Below are 23624 nucleotides of genomic sequence, written 5' to 3'. Positions count from 1 at the left end.
TTCGTTAGTTTTTTCCATTTAAATATCCCAAGGAATATCTCCACTTTAGGACAGTCAGGATTTCTATCCCCACTTCTTGGGTTAATAAATAGATTAAAACAGAAAGGAATATATGTAGCCCAGGTCATCCTGGAGGGCTGCAGGAGAGCTAAACATACAAAGAAGATCCCAGCTTCCCACTTTAAGGGAGGAATATTTGTAAACACCAACTACCTGCTTTCTAGCACCTGTATTTCAAGGATCAGCAGGTCCACTGCCAACAGCATGGTGCTGTGTGCAACTGATTACTGGGGCCTGACACTGACCAGAAATCCTTAATGCCCACCATCAGTAACAGAGAAAATATTCAGACCTTTTTGCTGTTCCAGTGACTGCATTTAACCCAATGCAAGGCAAGACATGCAGTGTTAACACTGCTCAGCAAAAGAGATGTGACTTAAGATATTCTCCCTGGAGACGCAGGCCTTAGAAAAGCTGACAGTGTTTGCCATGCATCAGCATGAAGGTATTTTGGCGAGGTTTGCCAGTGTTTCAGCTTTGACTTATGGCTTCACTGTCATGAGACATCAGTGTCCTTCTCCACACAGAAATCTGAGAAGTAAGGAAACGTAACTAGGAATGTGATCAGGCAGTTAACTCACCAAGGAAGCTCAGCGTGTGTCACAAACACCTACATTTCTGCAGTTTGCCCACAACCCAGGATATGCTGCCCTTCACAGGAGGATATCCGATTCCCCTTGTACTTCCTGGCATGTCTGGTTGTGATTCTGTACTGCAGAAACTATACCAGAATACTTTGCACCTGGGGAGCTCGACACGCTCATCTGCCCTGGGAGTGCCACAGGAAGGTGGCACATTTGCTATTTCTATTGTGTAGGAAGGCAGAGCTGCTGCTATTCCTGCACACATAGCAACTTATACCTCGGGGGGGGAGGTTCTGTGAGAGGGAGGTTTTAAAATGCAGTGTCAGACCTTGGAGCTGGGATTCAGCGACTGGATGGACGGTACTGCAATGAGGCTGAAGCGCTCATAGAGATACTCATTGGAGGAACTGCCCTTCAGGAGAGCAAAAGGAATGAGGTACAGTTCTCCCTCCAGAACCAAGATCAGCTGGCGGTGACGGCCAACGGGCCCACTGGAATGCATCAAGCCCTGAAAAGCAAAGAGATAGAATTAGTAAGCTCCAAAGAAGTCTCAAGGATTCGGATGCAAACTGTCATTACGTTTCTAGGCAATCGTACACCTTTAAGGCAGAGAAGCAGCACTACTTAGTCCTGGTAAATAAGCTGTTTCTTTGAAGATGAAAGCTTCAGCGCAGGCTTAGGAGAGACAGTTCTTCTGACATAGCTTTGGAGCTAACCAGTTCAGCCTGTGCTGCTCTGTTCCCCTCTAGGCTGCTCCATGTTCCCAGAGACAAGATCACTCTGCAGCGTGCGCTGCAGGACGGAGGCAAGGATCTAACATGTAGGACTGTTGTTCTTAGGAGAATTTTAATTTTAAATGATTTAATCTCCATCAGATGCAGCAACTATCTGTTTTGACATCAGAAAAACAGCTACTCGGGCTCTTCTGATCTAGAAATTCAAGGGCTTCAACAGAACAGGAAGCGTATTTTCAAACAAGCAGCATTTCATGAATAATAACCTCACAAAACCTCTGTGGATCTAGTTAGATTCTTTTTGGAAGAAATATCACTCATGTTCTAACGCTCTTCTGCTATTTATCAGATGTTAATCCGTTTGAAATCCGCGCTTTAGAGCAAAGTTATTTCAGCTCAGCCCCCATTTAAGAGAAGACAGAATAATCTTTATTTTGCTATCAGCAGTGAGCTGCTGCCACAAACGGAAACACAAACTTTTACAACATGGCATAGATGAATAACATCAGAAAACCCTGAAGTGCATACACACCGAATAATCACCATCCAACAGAAAATGAATGACTATTGTGCAGTTTGAGGGTGAATGTTACTACTTGTATCAGTACGCACCCTGGTCCTAACACGATTCCTCCCTCCACTTTGCTCAGGGTCTAGCTGGAGCAGACTTCCAGGCTGCACCGTGATGCACCGATAGCTAAGGATTAATTTGAGATACACTGACCCCATCTCACCACCAATCAGAGAACAACAGGAATTTGCAATTGGTCTCAAGCTTCAGCTCTCAGGCAGCAGCAAAGATGAATGAACATTATTAAGAAACAGAAGTTTCAATCTGGTGATTTCCCTCCAAAGGGAGTTGGGAGTGAGTCAGAAATGCCAAAAAACACGTCAGCTACACTAGAGAGTGTCAAACAGTAGGAAGCTGAAGAGAGACACTGAGGTGCTTTCAATGGCTTTTTGGCTTTTGAAGGGGGAAAAAAACTGCTGAAAGATGAGAAAAATTACATATTAAAGGAATCAAGAACGGTTATTGACCTCTCGCTGTTCCTCCTTCCCTCCTCACAGCTTTTGAGCTTATCCTGCCCACAGACTGCAGACAAGGATGCAGGGCCGTCCCTGACACGCAGCAGCCTCAGGAGCCATCCTGTGAGCCATGTCTGCTGCAGCCTGACACGCTGTTTACAACACCAGCAGCCCCAAGGGATGCTTGCCCAGCACTGGCTGTCTGTACTGAACCAGGATGCGTGCTCTGCAGCTAAATCCACAGCTCCCATTCAGCCTTGCCACTTTTTGCAGAGCCCAAGCTGACAAGCAGTAGCTTCTCACCAGGGGGTCGTTTTCCAGACATGTTTGTTTGCTTTTTATTTTTAATAAATACTCCATTTTACCTACTGCTCCAATTCTATTGGCAACAGAATCAGAGCACCTGAGCCAGAGTGACACACACCCAGCAAAATTTTCAGTTTGCTTGGTTTTTTTTTCCATACTTTTAACAGTCTTTCACTCTTCCTGATCTATTTGTTCCTCGGTGAATCTGCCAAGTTTGCCAATTAGGATTAGCAATCAGGGACACACTTCCTTCATCAAAAGCAATACACTTTGGAAGCTGAGTGGAAGCGATTCTTTGTTTTCCCTCCCAGTATATTCAGTCTCATTTGGGAAGACCAAGCTGAAGGTGTCATGCCTCAGCAACAACCCCTGGGTTTCAGCTTTCCAAGTGACAGGGAGTTTCCATAAGCAAATCTCTACATCTAGAAGCTTACTCCTTCCATGGGTCCTATCAGTAAGTCGTAGAGCGCTCGGAGCGGGGGTTTGGTGAAGGAAGCCTGCCTCCTTGGAAGAGAAGACGTCCCATCCTTAACAGGGGACACGGTACTGCTGAACAGACTGGTCATGCTCTGACTGCTCCTGTGGGATAAAGGCAAGAGAGAGGTTAGTTTCAGAGACTTGAGGTCCACAGTAGGATGCCCTGACTTCACAAAACCGACAAAGAGCCAGTCCCAGTCTGTCCAAGCAGAGGATTGCGCTCTGTAAGATGCTTCACACCAGGGTTTTATTCTCTCATTCAGCTTCACACCACAATGCACCATGACAGCAATGAGGCTGGTGCCAGGCCTCATCACACACCAGCAATCCGAGGAGCCTGAGATGGCGTGGGTACAAAAAGTTATGGCCCCAAGGAGGAAATGAAGTTGCCCCAATCTGGTCTGTCTAATCCAGCAGCTGTGCTCCCCAGAAAGGTTATCCTTGGCATGGTGCCATAAACAACCATTTTATATGAAAAGGACAATTTTCCAGAAAGTTTTAACAGGTGGGCCCCTAAAAAAGAGGAAGGGAGGGAAATGAGATGTAATAGTACTACGAGGTCTGAAGTGCAACCAGAGTCACCACTGGGGCTGTCTGGTAACGAAAACAACATCTCTGGCATAAAAGGCCACCCACGAGGGCCTCATTGTCCCCATGGGGCCAAAAGCACCTGACAGAGTATTCCTTGTAACCCCAGCCTACATCATGCGCTGATGCTGCTGCACAGAGAAAGCCTCCTTCCCTTCCTAATCTCCGGGAAGTGCAGCACTGTTCCAACTCTCAGATACTTTCCAGTGCCATGTGGCTTTGCCAATCTATATGACAGGAAAGCAGCTACAGCTTCCCGGACTCACAACCAAACCCTCACACCTCATCAGCACGTTAGGTGTGCTGTGGTTTAACCCAGCAGGCAGCAAAGCTCCACACAGCCATTCACTCACTGCTCTACTCCAATGGGATAGGGGAGAGAATTAGAAAAAAAAAACCTAAGTGGAACTCTCGAGATGTGATAAAAACTATTTAAGACAGGAAAGGAAGAAAAAAAATAGTAATTGTGGTTTTATATATACGATGCACAACACAAGTGCTTCCCACCCACCAACCGATGCTCACCTGTCCCTGAGCTGCAGCTGCTCTCCCTGGACAACTCCCCTTGTCTCTGTTCCTTGTTTCTGTTCCTCAGTTTTACTTCTTGCAGCACTGTGTTCTCCCCTCTAGAGCCCTCTGCAGCTGACTGAGCTGAGCACACTTTGCAGAGCACCGCTGTTTCCAGACTATCAAGCACAGGCTTTAGAATCTGACCAGGAAATAAAAACTGTGCTATCCCAACCTGAAGGTTGGACCAGGTGATCTCCAGAGGTCCCTTCCATCTCACTGATTCTGTGATTGTCTGATGCTGTGGATTCTGTACAGCAGATTCCTCCACCATATTCCATCGGATATAGCAGCAGGGAATGGCAGGGATATTCTGCTGCTTGTCCAGGAACCAGCCAGCAAGAAGAGCTCTGGACCAAGCCCAACAGCTCCGACCTTCCCAGGGTGCAGCCATGTGCCAGCAGGTGGCACTCACAGTCCCGTCTTCCAGGGATGGACTTGAGCCATTTTCACTGACTAATTTATTGCAGGGGATAGGAGCTTGATTGCTCTAATGAGTAGAGCCCCCTTCACCTTATTTGCACAGCCAAGAAAATCTGGATTTATCCCTTCACTGCTCAGATAGGATTTTTTATTAAAATAAAATCAAAGGAGCGTCATAAATCTTTCACATCCTTTGTGTGTGTGTACACAAAGGAGAGTGAGAAAATCCATAGTGGGAGGCTGACTGACATCTTTTGCAGCAGGCAGATGGAACCTGGAGCCCTCTCTCCCTTTCCTCCCAAAAGAGTACAAAGGAGCAGCTCTCCAGGGCCTGTACAGGGCCCACCTCCCAGTGATTTCAGTGTAATGAAAGAGACTTTGGAATTTTTCAGTCAAACGCTTCCCCAAAGCCCCAGCACTGGCTTCTGGGACGCTGCACAGCCGCAGGGCTGAGCACTTCAACCCTGCTTTTGCTGTGTTCCCTCCCCTGATTTCTGGAACAATAAATATCACTTGGAGTCTGCACAGACTGCACAGTGTTGCTTATTTACAACACTTTGTACAAGGCAATGGTGATTTGCAGCAAGCAGAGCAAACAACAAACTGGGGCTCAGGAATGCCTGCATGTCAGTTAACTCTGCTTCTTCCCTTTATCTTGAAGATGCAGGAACAAAGCAGTGATCCCCTGAGAATCTCTGAGAATGGAGGAGAAAACCCTCATCACACAAGCCTTGAGCTAAGGCTAATTTATCCTGTAAGCCTCTGAGGAACAGGCTCTGCTTGCAGAGGGTCAATGTGGCTGGGCTAAGGCTGGAGGCAGAGTTTGTACTGCAGTCAGCACAGGTCTGCTCTTGTCTTGGCACCCATTAGGGCTCTGGACAAGACAAATTCCACTCATGGCCTTGCAGAGCCATTCAGAATGGTTCAGTATAAGACTTACTGTCTGTCAGGCTTGGGACGAATGGACATCCAGACCGGGCAAGCCTGTCCAAAAAAGCTCTTTCCAAGAGATGCAGCCCCATGTCCAAATTCAGCATCTTGACACAGCCACAATACCAAGCAGTGTGAAGCTCCAGAAATGTTCAGATGTGAACAATCTGTGGATGCTTTCAAGCAGCCACAGCTGTCTCCAACACCCAGTAGTTGTTGCACATCAGTGCTCTATCAGTGACACCAGCAGCTCAGGCAGTCACTGCAATCACTGCAGTGCCCCTGCAGTGCTCCCTTCTCCTCTGAAGTCCACTTTTTCTCAGAAGTTCCTTAACTTCAACTGCCAAACCCAAGTCTTCTTTCTTTCTAAGCAGAGTTGCCAAAATAAAAAAAAAAATCATATTACTCTCTACTTAAAAGTCAGAATCACCAGGTTACCTGACAACAGCAACCAGAAGGCACTCACCCAAACCAAGGGGTTTCTTTCAGTCACCTGCTCATCACTAGAAATGGAGACTGGATGGCTCCAAATAGTTCCAGCATCTCTCAGGGCCTCATTTTGACATGGGTTCTTAACAGCACGTGCAATTCCTGTGCGTGAAAGAACTTGCACTGGCCTCATGCCATGCAAACTCCCTCGAGAATCCAAAACATGTGAGCATTGCATTCAGGCCCCAAATAGGAATGCAAGGCCTGCCTTGGCAGCAGGAAAGGCAAACTCTTACTCTTGGCTCCAAGCAGGCCCTACTCCTCTTTGTGCCCTGCAGCACAGAAGCCAAGGCAAACAGAGCCCATACCTTCAAGCACTGTTTGTGAGCTACAGTGTTACTTACTACCATCTGAAGCACTACAGCAGCAACAATTCACTCACCACTGACCTCCAGCTGCATGACCTCATGGCAGTATTAGCTGGCAGAAAAACAATTACACAACAGAAGGGAGCTGGAGACTGAAGCTGGAAGATTAAGTTTATACTTTGCTAACTATTCAGTTCTGTTACTGACTCAAAGTCAGAGAGCTCACAGTTTCTCATCAAAGCTCTAGGCCAGGGCACAGAAATGCTGCCTGTTCCCTTTATCTCTCTTAACCTCTCCTCTATGCAGACCTTCATCACTGGTGGGGCATGCACACCCCTGGAGGGTCTGTCTGTTTGATTCTGATCTAAGCAGTACTGATAGCTCACCATCACTACAGTAGCACGAACAGACACGTAAGTGGATTGAGGGGGAAAAAAAGCAGGCCAGTTGTCAGCACCAACAAGCAGCTCCCAGTTTCATGGGATGCTGTTACTGCAGCTCACAGGCTCCAGTGACTGTTCACTGCACTGCAGGCTGATTGTTTTTTTCTTTTCCAGCTGAGAAAGGTCTGGGTACCCCATGCTCATAATCCATGCTGGAGTACAGCTGCAGCCAAAACCCCTCGGTTGCATCATGCAAGATCTCTCCATTATGGGAGTGGTGACACTGGAAAATTTCTGTTTTCAATTTTCATTTTGAATGCTTGCCTTCAACAGCAGTGTTGCGAAAGACTGAGACCTGAGCACACTGTAAGAGGTAGAAAATGAGTGCAGACTGCACAGCTAGTGCTAATTAGCATGATTCGTTACAACCTGCAGAAACAAGTACTTCCACAAGAAGCGTATAAGCCAAGAGCTCCAAGTTCTCAGACAGCAGGGACAAAAACAGAGCTCCTCTGCAAGTGTTCAGCCAGTCAGAAATAGAACTTGTCCAGGAGAAGAGGAAATTAGAAGTGGCTGCCCCTCAGGACAAAGATGCCAGTTAACAATTGCTGACAAGTCCTCATGGCTGTCACCTTAAGCAATCACTTTCATCTGGAAATGTAATGAAGATGCCACTCCCTGCTCTTCCAAACCAAGCTATTGAGCTCCTAAGTGAAATACAGAGTCCTGTCTAAGGTCTCTGCGGGTGGCCCTCTGTCTCACAAGAAAGCACAATGATGCTTTCAGCTGCTGTTCTGCCTCTTTACTATTGAAAATTTCTATTTTTAAAGAAGGAAGCAGTAAGAACCCATGCCTTTCCAGGGACTAGTAGGGCTTCTTTGTCTTTTACATGTAATACTTGAGCCTCTACAACAGAACCAAGCCTCAACAGGTCACCTATGTGCGGAGTGCCTGGTGACCTTCCAAGTACCTCCTCCCAGGCTGGACACACGAGCAGCACAAGGCAGCACTGGATTCCCAGTCCCATCAGGAGCGAGACACAAGGCTCCCTGAGAAAGGGAGAAATCCTCACTGCACCAAATGAGGAAGAAGAAAAAAAGACCGAAGGGAAATGCCTCTGCTCAGAAGGAGAGAAAGTAACCACTGCACATCCTCAGATGCAGACCTTATTTACAAGATAGATGCTTAATGTTCCAGAAGAATCAATGTGTGAAGACATATCCACATGAATGGTTACTGCAGCCATGATGGTTTGCTGTTCTGCATGCTTGAAACAGAGGGGAATAAGCGAGACCACCAGCAGTCATCAGCTGCACTCTGAGGTCACACCAAGACAACTCCTTTTCCTTGCTGATCTCCAAGTGCAGTGCTACACTCTCACCTGTTCAAGAGGTTGTTCCTGCTGACCATCCTCAGGAAGCCAGTTGGATCAGTCATTGAGTTCAGCTTGTTATTCATCTCCTCAAACTGCTGGTCCATGATATCTCCAGCTTCGCTCTCAGTCTCACTGCTAGCACAGGCTCTGCAGAGAGAACAGCAGGGTGAAGGAGTCACTGGTGCAGGAAAGCACAACAGCATTGTGATAAATGCTCAGCTAGTTTGAGAGAAGTTGGATTTCAGGCAACCTAAACCATTTCTAAAGTCAAACTGTCCCTGGATTACAGACAATACTAGAAATACAGGATGCAAATCCCCACGCCCAGCAATGGGTAACGATTTCTGAAGCTGTAGAACAGTACAGAAAAGCTGAGGTTTGCAGGAAACATCAACTTTGGCCCTTGAATTGCCTAAGAACATGCGTTAGTGCATCCTTTCCACAACAACAACTCCAAGTTCTGCTTGCTCCCTACACTGGCAAAGCTCAGTATACAAAAGACAGCTGTGTTGATGCTCCTATTATACAAACAGGGAAAGAAACAGAGACAAAAAATAATAATAAAACAAAAAAAACCCCAAATCAAACAACTCCATCGTGACACCAGGACAGCAGCAACAGAGAGAGACCAAAATTCCTAAATTCTGCATTTCCTGATGTTAACACCTAAATTACCATCTCTGTCAAAACAACAACAGCAGTTATTTCTTTGTAAAGACAGAAAGCACACACACTACTATACATATGTTTTTAGCAACTCCTTCCTTTAATTAAATAAATTGCACATCATGGTGCATTGCCAGCCTTGGAATTTGCACACTTAAGCTAAACCTGTTTTCCTGCCTGCTAAAGCTGTCCTGCATCTCACTTCTCTTTCCTTTCAGTGGGTTCCCAACATCTTGCAGGCTTTCTGCAAGGACACGTTTTCCAATAGTAACCACATAAATGAAATTAAAGTAAAACACAGCACGACTCCATATGGTGCTGTATGGACCACAAGATGTCTTGTAAATATACTTCCAGGTCAATGTGATCTCATAACCTGAGCAAAGAAGCCCTGATAAAACTCAATCACTTGAACGCTGGGCAGCTGAACAACAGCCAGAGGAGGGAAGAAAGAACGTGGAGAGGAAGAAAAGCCTGTCAACAGCTGTCTCCTGCACGTTCTTCCTCCAGCTGCAGGCATGCACAGTCTTGAGTCCTGGCACGATTTTAGGTATTGCAATGAATATTTGGAGCTCTTAGAAGAGAAGAATCTTGAGTTCATGAACCTAAGAGAGCAGGCCACAAGCTCCCCAGAAGAGAAAGACATCTGTCCCAGCACAAGTTCAAGCAGGCATCAAACTCCCTCACACTGCATTTTCTGCAGGTATGTGTTACTTGTCAGCTTAATTAGACCAGCAGTGATGAACACTTTTCAGCACAAAGCCAAGACTGCAGTGCAGAACCTAAAACCACCAGAGCAAATCCTGATGATGCACACCATGACAGCATCCCTGCCTCTCCAGGAGCAAAAATAGGAAGACGCCACCACGGTGCAGGTCCTACTGCTTCTGGTTTCAGACTGTTTCAATACTAGGAGTTGTCCACAAATTCATCTCAGCAGTTTGTCTTGTTTACAGAGCTCAGCTGACACAACCCTAACGATTCCCTTGTGAAGTTGCTGCGTGACTTTAGAAAACAGCAACCTCACACTGCACTGAGGAGAGGGTCAGAGCTTAACCTGAACCTGACGGCTCCCTGTGCCAGAGCCACCATTTTGCTAACAACAGCAGCAGCCCACCTGCTCATGCTCAAACTCTGTTATAGATACCATCAGTACCTCAGTAACACAAAGATCCATAGGAGCACAATTCTGCATCCTTGAAACCCTCCTTTTACTGAATCACTACAGCCTATCCTTCCCCAATGGCAATATCTTCCTGACTCCAACACTGCACTCAGAGAGCAGAAGCAAAAACCATGTTCTCCACGAGCTTTCAGAATAGTAGAATATAATTTCTCAAATAATTTTATGTCTTATGTCATCACCTTGGGATAGTCAGTGCTGTGGTCACAAAAACATTTATACACAGCACCAGAACTAACAGAAAGAATGAGAAAATTACTATCTAGCTAATACGAAGGAACAAAAGCCCTTTATCTGTCTCCTAGCTGCAGACCTACATAAACCACACAGATCACTCTGACGTCTCTTCCCTCCTTGGAGAACAAGGCAATGAAGCAGAGAAAATGGCTCAAATATGTTTTCTTCTAGATACATGCTGTCCAATCTCAATTCAACATCTCCTCTGTCCTTCTTGTACCAATCAACAACATTTCTTGTCTGGGATATCAATGCATGGTTTATTTTAGGTTTCTCTGTTTTGGGGTTTGGTTTCATTTCCTTCTTCTCTGCCATTTGTCCAGGGCAAATACAGCCACAAATCTGCTTGCATTCTGCCATCTCAAGAAAATGGCATGGATTATGGACTGCTACGTTCTACTGCTCAGGTGTCACAGAGATTTGGATTGTCTTCCTTCTGTCACTTTGTGAAGACTTGAGGACAGTACAGATTAGTTTTCAAGCGATTAGATGAATTTCAGTGGTAACAGAGGTGCTTAAAGTAATCTCAAAAGGTTGCAGAAACCCACAGGTGATTTGCAAGCGAGGTGTAGCAAGAGTGGCAGTTTCCTGGGCAAATTTCTAACCTAAGGTGGGAAAAAAAAGCACCTCATGTCTTTTAGAAGACTGATACATGCGATTTTGTTGTCACTGTAACAAAAATCCACCTCCTACTGCGGCTCTCAGTTCTCAGACTTCTCAGCCCATTAGCTGAGAATGTTACAAAGCGCCTCCTGCGGAGAGAGCAAGAATCAAGGCTTTAAAGGCCACCTCCAGCTTACCGGGTATAGTAGGAATCCACACCCAGAGCCTCCCGCACGCTGGAGATGTACTGCTCCAGTGCAGAGTTTGTTACTGTTTGCAGGGCCACGCTGTTGGCTTCGTGGAAATCCCCGGCATTTTCTGTCAAGCTGTCACCCAGGTAATACTCATGGAATTTCAGAATACCTGCAAGGAACACGAATTGTGAGATTATTTCCACTGGGAAAGAAAAGCGCTGCCAGCCGTCCAGGAAAGGGGCACAGTCTTCAACATTTGCCATTTCCAGCATCACTGGGGCAAAGCCCTCTGTGCTGTGTCTCCACAGAGCATTTCCAGCCCTCCTGTATTCCAATTTGGTTTTTAAAATCTAGCTTTGCACTTTGCAGATTGTAGCTCAAAGGCACAAAGGCAGAGTAGTGCTTTTATGAGGTATTCAGAACGCATTTGCTTTTGCAGCAGTCTTACATGAATTATAAAACAGATCTTTCATGGAAGCATCTACCAGCCCGAGTCACATTTCAATAGGTGACTTTGAAAAAAGCCTAGTAATGGTCTCTGATCACATATATTGAGCACGCCAGGCTCAAATGCTGAACAAAAATATTATTACTACAGCAGTCACACAAAGGCTTTTCCCTTCACTTTTATGCACAAAAGTATGCTGTACACACAAAAAAAGAAATATAGATTAAAATACAGTAAATTATTAAAAGTTAACATTTCAAAGTGAATAAATAATACAAAGAACAACTGCTGTTTTGGTAAGAATTCAGCTACTACTCCACATAAAACCTTCTTCCCCTCACACTGGCATAATTTTCCTGACACAATTAATTCTACAGTACCACAGACGGAGATCAGCAGTGAAAGGCTGCTCTGGATGCCCTGTTTGTATTGGCAGCAAAGATCAATTAGTGAGAGCAGGGGAATAATGGCAAAGCAACTCCTTCTGCAGGAACAGAGAATCAGTGAAGAGGCTCTAAGGACATGGTTCCAGTGGGATAAGAGGATCATGGGCTGCCACTCTCTGCCAGTACTAATAAGATGAGGAGGGGTCAAGTCACTACTGAAGAGCTTCTCAGCAAAGCTGCTCAGGAGGAAACCTGCATGTTGGAGCTCAAAGCAGCACTGTTCCTCTCGTCCCTTATACCTGACAGTGCATCCAGTACTGCAGTCACAAACCCATGTACTGGAGAGTGCAGCTGCCCTTCTACAGGATCAGCTGGGCGAGGAGGAGACTAACTATGAGGCTGATGTACTTCTGATACTTGCAAATTTATTATACTCAGCTTAATCTCAATACTACAGAATTACTGCCATTTTATTCTGCAAAACACACAACTAAAGAGCCAGCTAGTGATTGGGTGCACAGCAGGATGACATCACCCCAAACTTACATAGGCAATACTGCAGAACACCCCCAAGAGAAGTGTTTTCCAATCACAGCCATTCCATCTGAAATCAGGCACGTATAAATGTCTGCTTACCTTCCCAAAGCATTTTTCATGCAATCTAAATAATGCTTTTTATCTCTTCAGCTTTGTTATGGTGAAAGGCTGCAATTATTAAATTATATCCAGAAAGAACTCATGAAAATTTAGTCATCGCTTTTATTAGATAATGAAAAACAGCTGCCTGCAAAAAAAGCAACCCTCTTCAAATTAATCTTCCTTGCTTCTCTGTGATAAGCATTTCCACATTTATTTAAGTGGAATTCAGAGGATCAGGCAGTTCAGTGGAGTATCAAGAAGCGGGGACACCCTTCTGTTTTCTGCAATCCACTTCAGTGGATAAATGTCAAAAGCTTTTGAAAGGCTAAAGCATAGAAATATAATTAAAGTAGGCGTTCTTATGCATAGAAGATTCTCACAGAGCCAACAGAGTCAGAATCTCATTACTGCTCTGCTCTGCCAGGTGGGAAAAACATTCAGACTGGAGATAGGAAAATGGAAATATTAAACATCTGAAACATTTCCATTCCCAGGTCAATGTCAAAACCGTGAATAAGCACTTCCATGTCATTACTGCTGTGGTTATGCCACTGTTTCCAGCTCCTGGGTTCTAGAATCTGTGGTACCAGATTCTTTCCCAGCTGCAAATGGTACAATTTTCATTTTGTAAGGCTTGTTCATAGGCTCTCACCTTCAAAAAGCACCTCACCTGCCCCAGGAGCCAGCAGCCAGCTGTACAGGTAACCTGCAGCTAGTGAGTAGTACAGAACAAGCCCTCTCTGGCCATTCACTGTCTCCAGGACCTGGTCAATGGTCACTGGAGAATAGGGATCAGAGTCCTGCTGCCCAGTCTGGCGTTCCACAAGCAGGTCAGCAAATGCCCTTGTTCGTCCCCTCTCTGCTACTGCCAAAGCTTCATCATGGTGACCTGAAAAGACAAAGTCATCTCTCAGACGTGACATCAACACAGTTTGCAGCATAGTGCAGAAACAGGAACAGCTGCTATCTCAATTGGAACAAAAACCTGCAGAAACATATCGCAGCACTTATTTCTGGAAGGAGTAGTCACTACACTGGTATGCAGTCCCACAGATCATCTTGGCTGCAAGAGCTAACATGATATATGGGGAAATGAGTCAGAGAAAAGAGAATGAATGGAGAAAACATGGAAAAGAATCCATAGGTGCCTGAAATTCAAAGCAGGAAACACCTTTTCTTGTCCTGGCAAATAAATGCAGTGCTGTGCTGCATCAGACAGATAATAAGAGAAGGCTGGATCATGAACTTCCTCCCTGCACCTTCAGTCCAGCTCCACATGAGACTGGAGTTCAGCTTACCGAGGCTGACAAGTACTCGCTGCAGGGCCTGGTAGGAAGATGTCTGCAGGTCGAAGAGTGACAGCTTGTAATCTGTGCTCAGCTGCACCTCATGGCGGATGGTTTCAAACAGTGCCGAGGCCCGATAGAGCTGGGAGGGAAAACAGCCACGGTGACACCCTGACAGATACAACAGACAGCACGAGTGGGAGAGCGGGATCCAAGGCCACCACACCCCTAGGCAGCCCCTCAGGGGGTCAGCATTCCTGGCAGAGGGCAGGTGACCTGGGATGAAGGCACACGGGCCTGAGAGTACTAAGCGCATGGTACACCTTGCCCCAGGATGCACCAGACAATTCCACCGCCAGGGACAGAACTGACCCACCAGGCTCAGAGGAGAACAGCCTGCAAGCACAGGGCAGATCTTAGAATACCTGGTGCTGAGACTCCTCCAGGTTCCCACTTGCCCAGAGGGAGAGGCCGAGACCATGGCGGATTTTGGCCTCATCTTCTCTGCGTCCCAGCTGCTCCGCCAGCCTCAGTCCTGAAAAGAAGTCAGAATGAGAGGGAGCCTCAGAGGAGAAGTCACTTTGGCAGCCAAGTAGAGTATTTCTTCTGCCTCTGCTGCTGGGAACTGCTGGCTCAGGTTAGGCCTATGCCTCCAGGGTGCCCAGGACAGGCAGACAGCAGCAATGCAGAGCAGTGAGATGTCAACTGTGGAAGTGCTGGGCAGCAGCTGTTTACACTCCAGTCAACACCAGCACAAGACGTGCCTCAGCAGAGCAGACGCTTCCATGGACCAAGATCCAACCCCATGTGAAGTTAAATTTAATTCCCCTGAAACACACACACTATGCTCCTACCAGGAAATCTGATTTAAACCTTAACAGTCAGTTAATCAAAATCACATTACGCTACCAAACACTGCCAGACAAGAGGCCTCTTGCCACATCTCTTGTTTGTTTCCCAGCAGCTTTCCCAGCTTCCTGGTAGGCTCCGTATGGTTTGGAGGAGGGCAGGATCCTGGCATAAGCAACTTGGAGCCTGTCTCACTCCCAGTAGCACCTTCTTGCTCCCTTCTATCATACTCCAAGTCTCCCACCTTGATGGGCCCAGCTGCCAGCAAAGATGGCTCCTCTCATACACCTAACATTTCCCACAGACTGGAGACGGGAAGCCCTGGCCATGACCATGCAGCTCAGCAACAAACATTATTTCCAGGTTTTTCAGGAGTTCACATCACATCAGGAGATGGAGCAGACAGACACACATATATATATAAAGACGCTCACTAGGCACGCTTGGAATTCAAGCTCAGAGATGAACGGAAGGCTCTGACTGACATGGTGTGCTACACAGAACAACCTACTGGGGCAGCTATTCAACACGATGCCCAACAGTAACTATGGACATCTGCAATAGCTTTGGCTTTGAAGGTCACTGTCAAAAATCCCCTTAGTGCCACACTCATAGCACCTCATTTCCCTTCATATCTTCAGGCCTTCCTCCTTTTCCCATGTATCTATCCAAAATGGCGTGCTGGACAATTCAGCCTCTTACCTTCCTGCAAGTACATCACAGCCTGAGAGTAGTTCTGCAAGGCATGATGTGTCCTCCCCAAACTGCTGTATGACAGAGTCTTGGCTACAAGATCGTTCATTTGTGCTGCAATGCTGAGATGCTGCTCCTGATACACTACTGCCCTTTCATAGGTGCCCAAGGACTCATAGGTCAGGCCCAAGTTCCCATAGGCTCGGCCTTGGCAAGTAGGGTTGTTGGTCTCTTCTGCAATCTGCAGGTCCAGCTGGTGATACTGCAGGGCTGTGTCATACTCGCCCATCTGTTGGTAGACCCCACCAAGACCGCAGGCAGCGTCACTCTCCAGAGCACGGTCCTTCATCTCACGAGCAATGTTCAGCTGCCGTTCCAGGCACGAGATGGCTTGCTCGTAGTTCCCCAGCTGGCTGTGCAGGCTCCCCAGCTCACCATAGGCCTGGGCTTTGTTAAAAGCCTCCCCTAGCTCGTGTGCCACCACAAGCCTCTTCTCAAAGCACACGAGAGCCTGCTGCAAACTTCCCATAGCTCTAAAAAGGAAGAAAACAGCATTTATTTTGTCAATATTTTCTTGAACTAAAACACTTTGTCGCTTCCTCTCAAGGTCATCTCACATTTTTCAGGCAGAGACAAACGTTTCTCCCCCAGGAATTGTGCCCAGCACTTCTGAATCAACATCCTTCCTCTGCTGCCTTCCAAACCTCTAGTTCGAAGGACTGAGCAACCTCAGCTCCATTATCTGAGCCAGCAGCACTGACCAAACCATTTCCTTCCCAGCATCCAGAGGACCTTGTTACCTGGTCCTACACTCCAAATCCCTGTGCACGTGTACAACAATCATACAAACACACCCCCCTCCGATGACACACTGCAGCCATTTGCACTCCCCTAGACATCAACCTGTCTTCCCTGCCACACTTACACAGCCCCCACCTGCTGGCCAGTCTCCTCTTTTCACCCCCATCTGCATGCACACTTCAGCCCCACAGCATGCATCTCCCATTTCCCCTCTCTCAGGCCTACTCCCAATCCCACCTGTGCATTCCCACATGCTCCCTAATCACACACACTCTTCCCCACTCTCTGTCCCATGCTGGCATGCACCCATAGTCTGCCTGCTAGCATTTTAGGTGCAGCTCATCCTCCTCTCCTCTGGTGCACCCACACTTCCCTGACACGAGGATGCTTTCCTGGGTACTCCAATGCACTGCATTCCACTGTCCTAACATGCAGCAATCCTCACCTGTGCCCATTGCCCAGGCCTCGGTAGGCCTTTGCCTGATCTTGCATGCGGTTCAAGCTTTGTGCAACAGACAGGTACTGTTCATAATACTTTATCGCTTCCTCAAAATCCCCCAGAGCTTCGTAACAATCCCCCAGGTTCCCATATGCTCGGCCCCGATCTAACACAGATTCATTTCCACTGAGCTGCTGCAGCATGGCCAGCTGCTGCTCGAAGTAGCCAATAGCTTCCTCCATGACGTTCATGTTCATCTTGGTGATGCCCATGTTGCCATAGACTTGGGCTTCTATGCTGGGGTCCTTCAACTTCTGCCCAAGCTCCAGTTGTTCTTCGTAGCACTTGAAGGCCATGGTGTACTTCCCAAGTGACATGTACACTGCAGCAAGGTGACCGTGTGCTCTGCATTCTCCTGGCATATCTCCCAGCTCCTGGTACACCTCCAGCTCCTGCGTATGGTAACCTAAAGCCTTGTCACACTTCTGTATCATTCTGTATGCAGAGCCCAGGGCTGCATAGGCACTGGCTTCCAGTCTCCTGTCTTTAACATGATGGGCTAAGCTCAACTGTTGCTCATAAAACTTTATTGCACCATTTACGTCTTTTTTACAGACAAAAATATCCCCCAAGTTCCCCAGAGCTCGGAATTTGGCCTGGGAATTGTTCAGAGACTGGGCCAGGGACAACAGATACTTCTGACACTCCTCTGCTTTGCTGAAGTCCATCAAGGCTTTGAAGGCCAGGCCCAAGTTGCAATACGCTTTGGCTTGGCTCAGCTTGTCATGGAGATCCTTTGCTAACGCAAGATCCTGCTCGTAGTACTTAACAGCCTCTTCGTAGTTCCCGAGGCAGTAATGGGCATAACCAAGATTATGGCAAACCTTTCCCTCCCCTTCCATGTCCTGCAGCTCAGGGGACAGGCGCAGGTACTGCTCGTAGTAAGGGGCTGCCTGCACGTACTCTCCTCGTGAGCAGTGAAAGTTGCCCAAATTGCTGAGGGCCCGTGCTTCACTTTGGATGTCTCGCAGCTCCCGGGCGATGTTGAGATGGTTTTGGTAGTGCTGCAGAGCACGATCGTGGGCACCCAGTGCTTGATAGGCGACCGCCAAGTTCCCGTGTGTAGACGCTTGAGAGGCCCGGTCGTTAACTTCCATAGAGATCTGCAGCTCCTGCCGATGGTACTTAACAGCCTGGTCGTACACACCCAGCGCGTTATAAGCATTGCCCATGTTACCATAGGCCCGGCCCTGCGCTGCGTAATCGCTGAGCTCCTGGGCTATAGACAGATGTGTCTTGTGCAGCCGCAGTGCAGTGTCATAGTCACCTTTCATCTGGTGAATGATTCCTGAAACGTAACAGAAACAGGTTCAATAAAAATACTGTGTCATGGTAACCCTTCTGCAGCAGCTCACGTCGCCAGAGCTGCTCTACAGCTTGGCCTTTGGCAGTCTGTGGCCAGCACAGTGCTGGCCAGGTAACCCAGCCTATGATGAGCTACTTCTTGTTTAAGAGATAGAAAGCAGAGAAGAGGATGAACTTTATGAAACTTTTTGAGTGGTGCCTTGGGCCCACAGGAAGTGAATGCTACAGTGAAATATATTGAAACCCAGAGAAGAAGCACTGCCTACACTGGGAACGATAGGAATAATGCGCAGAGGGGCTGGAAAACATTGTGTATCAGAGCAACAAGAACACAGTCATGAAATTCAACAGTAAGAAATGCAAAGACACAAACTTGAAGAATAATAGCAAGAATTTCTACTACAAGGGCAGGGAATCATCACTTGGAAATAAGAGGAGGAGAAACTATCCAGTGAATTGTTGCATTTCCAGTCAAGAAAGACTGCACTTGCTTTGTTCATGGTCATGGTAGTAGTATTAAGTGGCATGTGTGATAACAGGAGGTAGAATTCAACACCCCAGGACTTCTTCCACTTCTCTTCAATTGCCCTGGTAACTCAGAACTCCTGTAGCTTTTCTGGAAGAGTGACTGGGGATGGCAGTGATCATGCATGGGCCAAGGAACTACACCACGTGCATGGACATACATCCCTTGTTAAGGCATGCACTGCCATGACAACACTGCTCATCTCTGCACTGCAGCTTGCCTTGCCGCAGCGCTGCACAGCACAACCTCTCACTTTCAGGCCAGCTTCCCCGACACACCACCAAACCACAAAATCACCAACACCCTTGCCTGAAGTGCCTGCTGCAGGACATGCATTAACTCAACAGCAAGACTCATTATTGAAAACACATTCAAAGATCATTTCCTTATGCATCACCCTATATTATTAATCCCAAGCGTGTCACGGTGAGGAATAAAACAGCAACAGCCTTAAGTGTCCCCAAACAGAGGAATGTGAAACGCTGAGGTTGCTCTTGGAAAAAGAGAAACGTGATAAAGACACCCCACACCATCTCCTGGTACATCTCCATCATTTTCCAGGGGTAATTAATTACAAAGGATGGCCCAGCAAGGAAAGCTTCTGATCTAGACTCCAAAACCACCACCTACCAAATCCATTCTTTGCACACTTCTCAACAGAAAAAAGACGGATAGGGGATGAAGCCTTCTAAACATTTTAGTCAGCCTCTTCACTGCCAAGATGGAGAAGAAAACACTTCTACTTTCTCCTACAGAGTGCTTGAGGATTTGAAATGATTACTAGTTCAATCAGACGAAATTTTCTATAATCTCCTTCATTACAAATAAAGTAAGGTCCCAGAGATAAAATGAGGCACATGGCCTCTACCTTAATACAAGGCAGACCATCCAACTCTGAGTAACAAGGACATAAAAGAGAGGCAGTGAAGCTCTCTCATAACTGCAAAGAGATGCTAAGCACCTGGGGACAGACTTTGAACTACTGTGTTTTACTAATAATCTGAAGTGCCATCTCTGCATCACAACAGGACTGTTAAGTGCTGCAGAAGCTGAAAAGCCAGCTCTCTGCATGGAGCCCTGGCATTTGGAAACACCATCTGCTTTGCAAAGGTTGACAATCTCAGACTTCTGGTTAAACTCCAAATCTCCTTGTTGTGAAGGGCTTGATAACTTGTGACTCGCCCTCAGTCCATTACCTTCAGCTTACGAGTCACAGAGTGCATTACATCTCCCCACAGAGCACTGCAGCAGCTGGGCTATGTTATATTCTGGGTCTGTCCCGCTCAGCATTAGATAGTGCACTTAAGAGAGCTTTCCATCTAAATCAGGGAAATGCAAACAGAAAATTCTGTTGCTTCAGCAAAGAGGCCAACTCTAACATTCTGGCTTGGAAACACACATTTAGATACATTTTTTTGCCTGTCAGCATGGTTATTTTGATGAGGCTTTGTTTTGCATGTGGATTAGATGAAGAAGACAATTAAGACTCGACTTTTTAATTGGCACTGGATGCATTTCAACAACAGTAATAGACTTTCTCTACAAGAACTGCGTGCTCTCTTTTTCCAGCGTAACTTAACTCTGATAGAGAGGACATAGAAAAATATCCAAATAACAGCTGAAACGTGAGATCCTGTACTCAGAAGCTAGGAAAACTATTTTAATACAAAGCGTAGAGCAGCTGAGTCAGCATACCAACCTAACGTTGTACTTAGGTCTAAATCCAAACAAGAAAAACATTCTCTGCTGCACCAAAATACTGGTTTTTTTTGAACAAAATTTTCTGGAATTGCATGTTGAAACTCTTGCTAAATCCAAAGCTACTGTAAGAATAATAATCGCATTAAGATGAACTTTCTAGTCCTGACTTCACTGGTTTCAAGCCAGCAACATAGCAAGAGAATTAAAAATGCAAGTGAGTACCCCTGGAGGCCAAGGAACAAGAGCACGTTGCTTCCTTCTGTGGTAGCACTTAGTTTTGTTCTGGGATAAAGCAAAACCACTGCTGTAGTGTCAGCAGTCACAGCGAACTGCTGAACCCATCTCCTCTCAATGTTTCTGTACCTCTGTTTTTACTTTTTGAGGTGCTGAGTAACAGAGCCAGACTACACTGTGCACAGATGCAGCTGAACTTCACTTCACATGAACTTCACATCACTGAACTTCAATGAAGCTCCTTCCTCTACTGATGGTCTGCTCATGGCAACAGGCTCACAAAGATGGGAGACAACTCAGGCAGCCCAAGCTTGATCACCAAACAGACACAGGGAGGAAAACCAAAACCATGAGACTGCTCCCATTTTCCAAGACTTCATTCCCTTAGTTTTCTGGATTTGCTCAGAAGGATCTGTGGCAATTCTCCAGAAAGCTGTGCTCGGAGAGGAGGCACACGAAATCCTTTCTGAACTGGGGAGGTTTGCTGCTCAGAACAGGCCCATTTCCATTCTGAGGAGCTCACAGATGAACACAGCTGTGACTCCACGCATCTGCCCAGGATCAACCCCACAATGGCAGCAGAGATGGGAGATGAGATTTGTGCTTGGTGAGAGCACCTACCCTGTATTTGGCAAAGCCCTTGAACAGAAGTTAGGGGAATCCAGATGCAAAGCTTTATCCACCCCAGGCCTCCTGCCTGCTCTGTCCCACTAGAAGAAACACCAGCAATGCTCAGGGCTCTGTAAGGCTTAGCAGCTCACAGGAACTTGTGCCTCAGACCTATTTTGTCTCACACATTTTCCCTTATTTGTGTTAAGAAGTTGATTCGCAACAGTAATCAGAAAGCTAAGGCTGATGCATTTTCTACAGTTCATCTTATCTTCTTCATTCAGCTCTCGAAGAGTCAGCTATTATGAGAAATTAACTAATTCATCAAGCCCTTTTCAATTACCTGCTGCTGATAACATCAAAGTACAATTAGCATCTACAAACGAACCAAGTGCCAACTGCCAGGCAGAAACAGAAGCTAATTTACAGTGTGGGGAGGCCTCCAAGAGCTGAGATTCAGGGGCTGCCAGCAAACATGTATTTTGTCATACCCACAACAGCCCTGTTCTGCCACTCCCCACAGCCTCGTCCGTCCAGCTGAGCTGTGCAGTCAGAACACATCCCAACAACAGCTGCAGTGACAGCAGCACAGACTCCCACATCTCACAGCCAGAGACGCAAACACATCTTTGTTCACTTCTGCATCTGGCACTGTGAAAGAGGAATGGACTTCGCTTTGATGTAATTCAACCCTCCTCAGCCTGCCAGTAAGATACTGATGTCTGTCCTCAGAAGAACATATTATTCTACACTCTATTACTTTAATGTGTACATTCTGAACACAAACTTCGTTAGGTTTTGATCCACGTGTCACCCAAGATAGAATGCAGCAAGCTGACAAGCTCCCAAAGTAATGGCTGGATAATAAACCACATTGCTTCTCGCCTTGGTGCAAAACTTATGTTTCTTTCTGACACCTCAGCAGCTCTTCAAAAGCACTGTACTTTCTCAATTGCCTTCTGCCATGACCTTGTACATTCTGGTGCCTTCTGAGTGGCTGAATAATTTAACATGGGACACGTTACATCGACACACAATCTGCCAAGTGCCTGTTTATTTTATGAAGATAGTCTGGTGGAGTTGGTACAACTAAGAAGATAGCACACAGCAAGCCTCACGGGTCCTGGCAGCAGCTCCAACAGTTGCTGCATTCCCTGACCAACACTGCTCCACATCAGGGCCTTACCTAAATTGGAGGAGGCTCTGCCTTCAGCAGCTCGGTCCTGCAGGCTCTCAGCGATGTGCAACTGCTCCTCATGGTACTGCTTAGCCCTCTCCAGGTCCTGCATGCATCTAGCTGCGTGGCCCAAGCCCGCATAAGCTCGCATCTCAATGGCTTTCTCAGCCAGCTCCTGGGCCAACTCCAGCACATAGTTGTGGTAGGACATGGCTTTGTCGAAGTTCCTCCGGTAGTGGTAAGCACTGCCCAGGTTGCTGTAAGCTCGGGCTTCCTCCCTCTTATTCCCCAGCTCCTTGGCGATCTTAAGATGTTGTTCATGGCACTGCACTGCATTTTCAAAATCCCCCATTGCAATGTACACTGCTCCCATGTTGCCCAGCTCCCGTGCCTCAGACAGCTCATCTTTGGATTGCTTTGCAAGGAGGACACACTGCTTGTGGCTCGCCAGTGCGTTTGGGTAGTCCCCGATGGCTGTGTACACATGGCCCAGACTGCTCAGTGCTGCGGATGCTGCCTGCAGGGATAAAAGAGAAGAAGTAAGTACAAGTCCTCATAAAAACAAGTCTGATGGCCTCAGTCCCAGAAATCAGCCCCAAAGGGCCATTCTGGAGAAAACTTGTGACTACCAGCTGGAAATCCGCTCTCTGCTGTTCTACATGCATCAGGGCAGTTCAGGTGGAGGCAGCAGTAATGGAGAGAGAGCAGTGCTGAGATTATCTCCTTTCTCTAGAACACACGGTGTGTGTGCATATCTGGGTAAAGGGGAAGGGTGGCACTGCAAAGATGCAGAGACTCCTGAAAGAAACAGAGAAAGTGAGAGCAGACAAACTCTTCCCTGCTCCCCCCTGCATACAGTGAGTTCATGTCAGCATGACAGGCTCCTCACATCCTGCAGGCTGGTGCCAAAGAGCATCATGCACAAAGACCAGCAGCAGGATGTGTGACATGGCGGAACCATAAGGTGTGCTGAGCCCACAGGAGGACTCTCTGCTTTCTTCTTCTCAGGCTGAACAGACCCTGAATACAGCTGCTGGAAACCTGCAATCTGCAGCCAGCACTCAGCAGAGAGAAGGCCTTTGTTGCTCATCATAGAAAACCAGTAGGCCAGAGGATACTCACCAACATCTTCACATCTGTTTGGCCCATCACACCATGCTCCCAAGAGCATTTATATTGTGCAGTAAAACAGGGTCCTTCTACCACAGCACTGTTTGTTACTCAGTCCCAACAACCTTGGGACTGCTGCACAGACAACAGGACTTCAGCAGCTGGAGCCCCTGTCCTCTGGGAATACCTTAAATAAATGCAGTTATTTGGAAACTTTAGCACTGAGAA

General features: G+C 46.9%; 2 protein-coding genes across 4 annotated transcripts in view; one reads left to right on the top strand and one right to left on the bottom strand.

Moving 5' to 3' along the window:
• HSCB (HscB mitochondrial iron-sulfur cluster cochaperone) overlaps positions 1-23624 on the top strand; it is a 169224-nt gene that overhangs the window by 39109 nt on the left and 106491 nt on the right. The gene's annotated exons all lie outside the window — the stretch shown is intronic.
• TTC28 (tetratricopeptide repeat domain 28) overlaps positions 1-23624 on the bottom strand; it is a 125993-nt gene that overhangs the window by 13651 nt on the left and 88718 nt on the right. For all 3 annotated transcript variants that reach the window (XM_052689454.1, XM_052689455.1, XM_052689456.1), the window contains 10 exons: positions 22296-22803; positions 16681-18022; positions 15444-15967; positions 14318-14427; positions 13905-14034; positions 13277-13495; positions 11137-11302; positions 8257-8397; positions 3145-3289; positions 973-1152 (listed from right to left, as the gene is read on the bottom strand). In XM_052689454.1, the coding sequence (XP_052545414.1) occupies positions 973-1152; positions 3145-3289; positions 8257-8397; positions 11137-11302; positions 13277-13495; positions 13905-14034; positions 14318-14427; positions 15444-15967; positions 16681-18022; positions 22296-22803 (3465 nt within the window). The remainder of the gene's footprint in view (positions 1-972; positions 1153-3144; positions 3290-8256; positions 8398-11136; positions 11303-13276; positions 13496-13904; positions 14035-14317; positions 14428-15443; positions 15968-16680; positions 18023-22295; positions 22804-23624) is intronic.

The sequence above is a fragment of the Tympanuchus pallidicinctus genome, unplaced genomic scaffold (genome assembly GCF_026119805.1).
Source record: "Tympanuchus pallidicinctus isolate F22 unplaced genomic scaffold, pur_lepc_1.0 scaffold25, whole genome shotgun sequence".
Taxonomy (NCBI): Eukaryota; Metazoa; Chordata; class Aves; order Galliformes; family Phasianidae; genus Tympanuchus; species Tympanuchus pallidicinctus.
The sequence above is the reverse complement of the archived record's forward strand: the minus strand, read 5'-3'. Positions and strand labels throughout refer to the sequence as shown.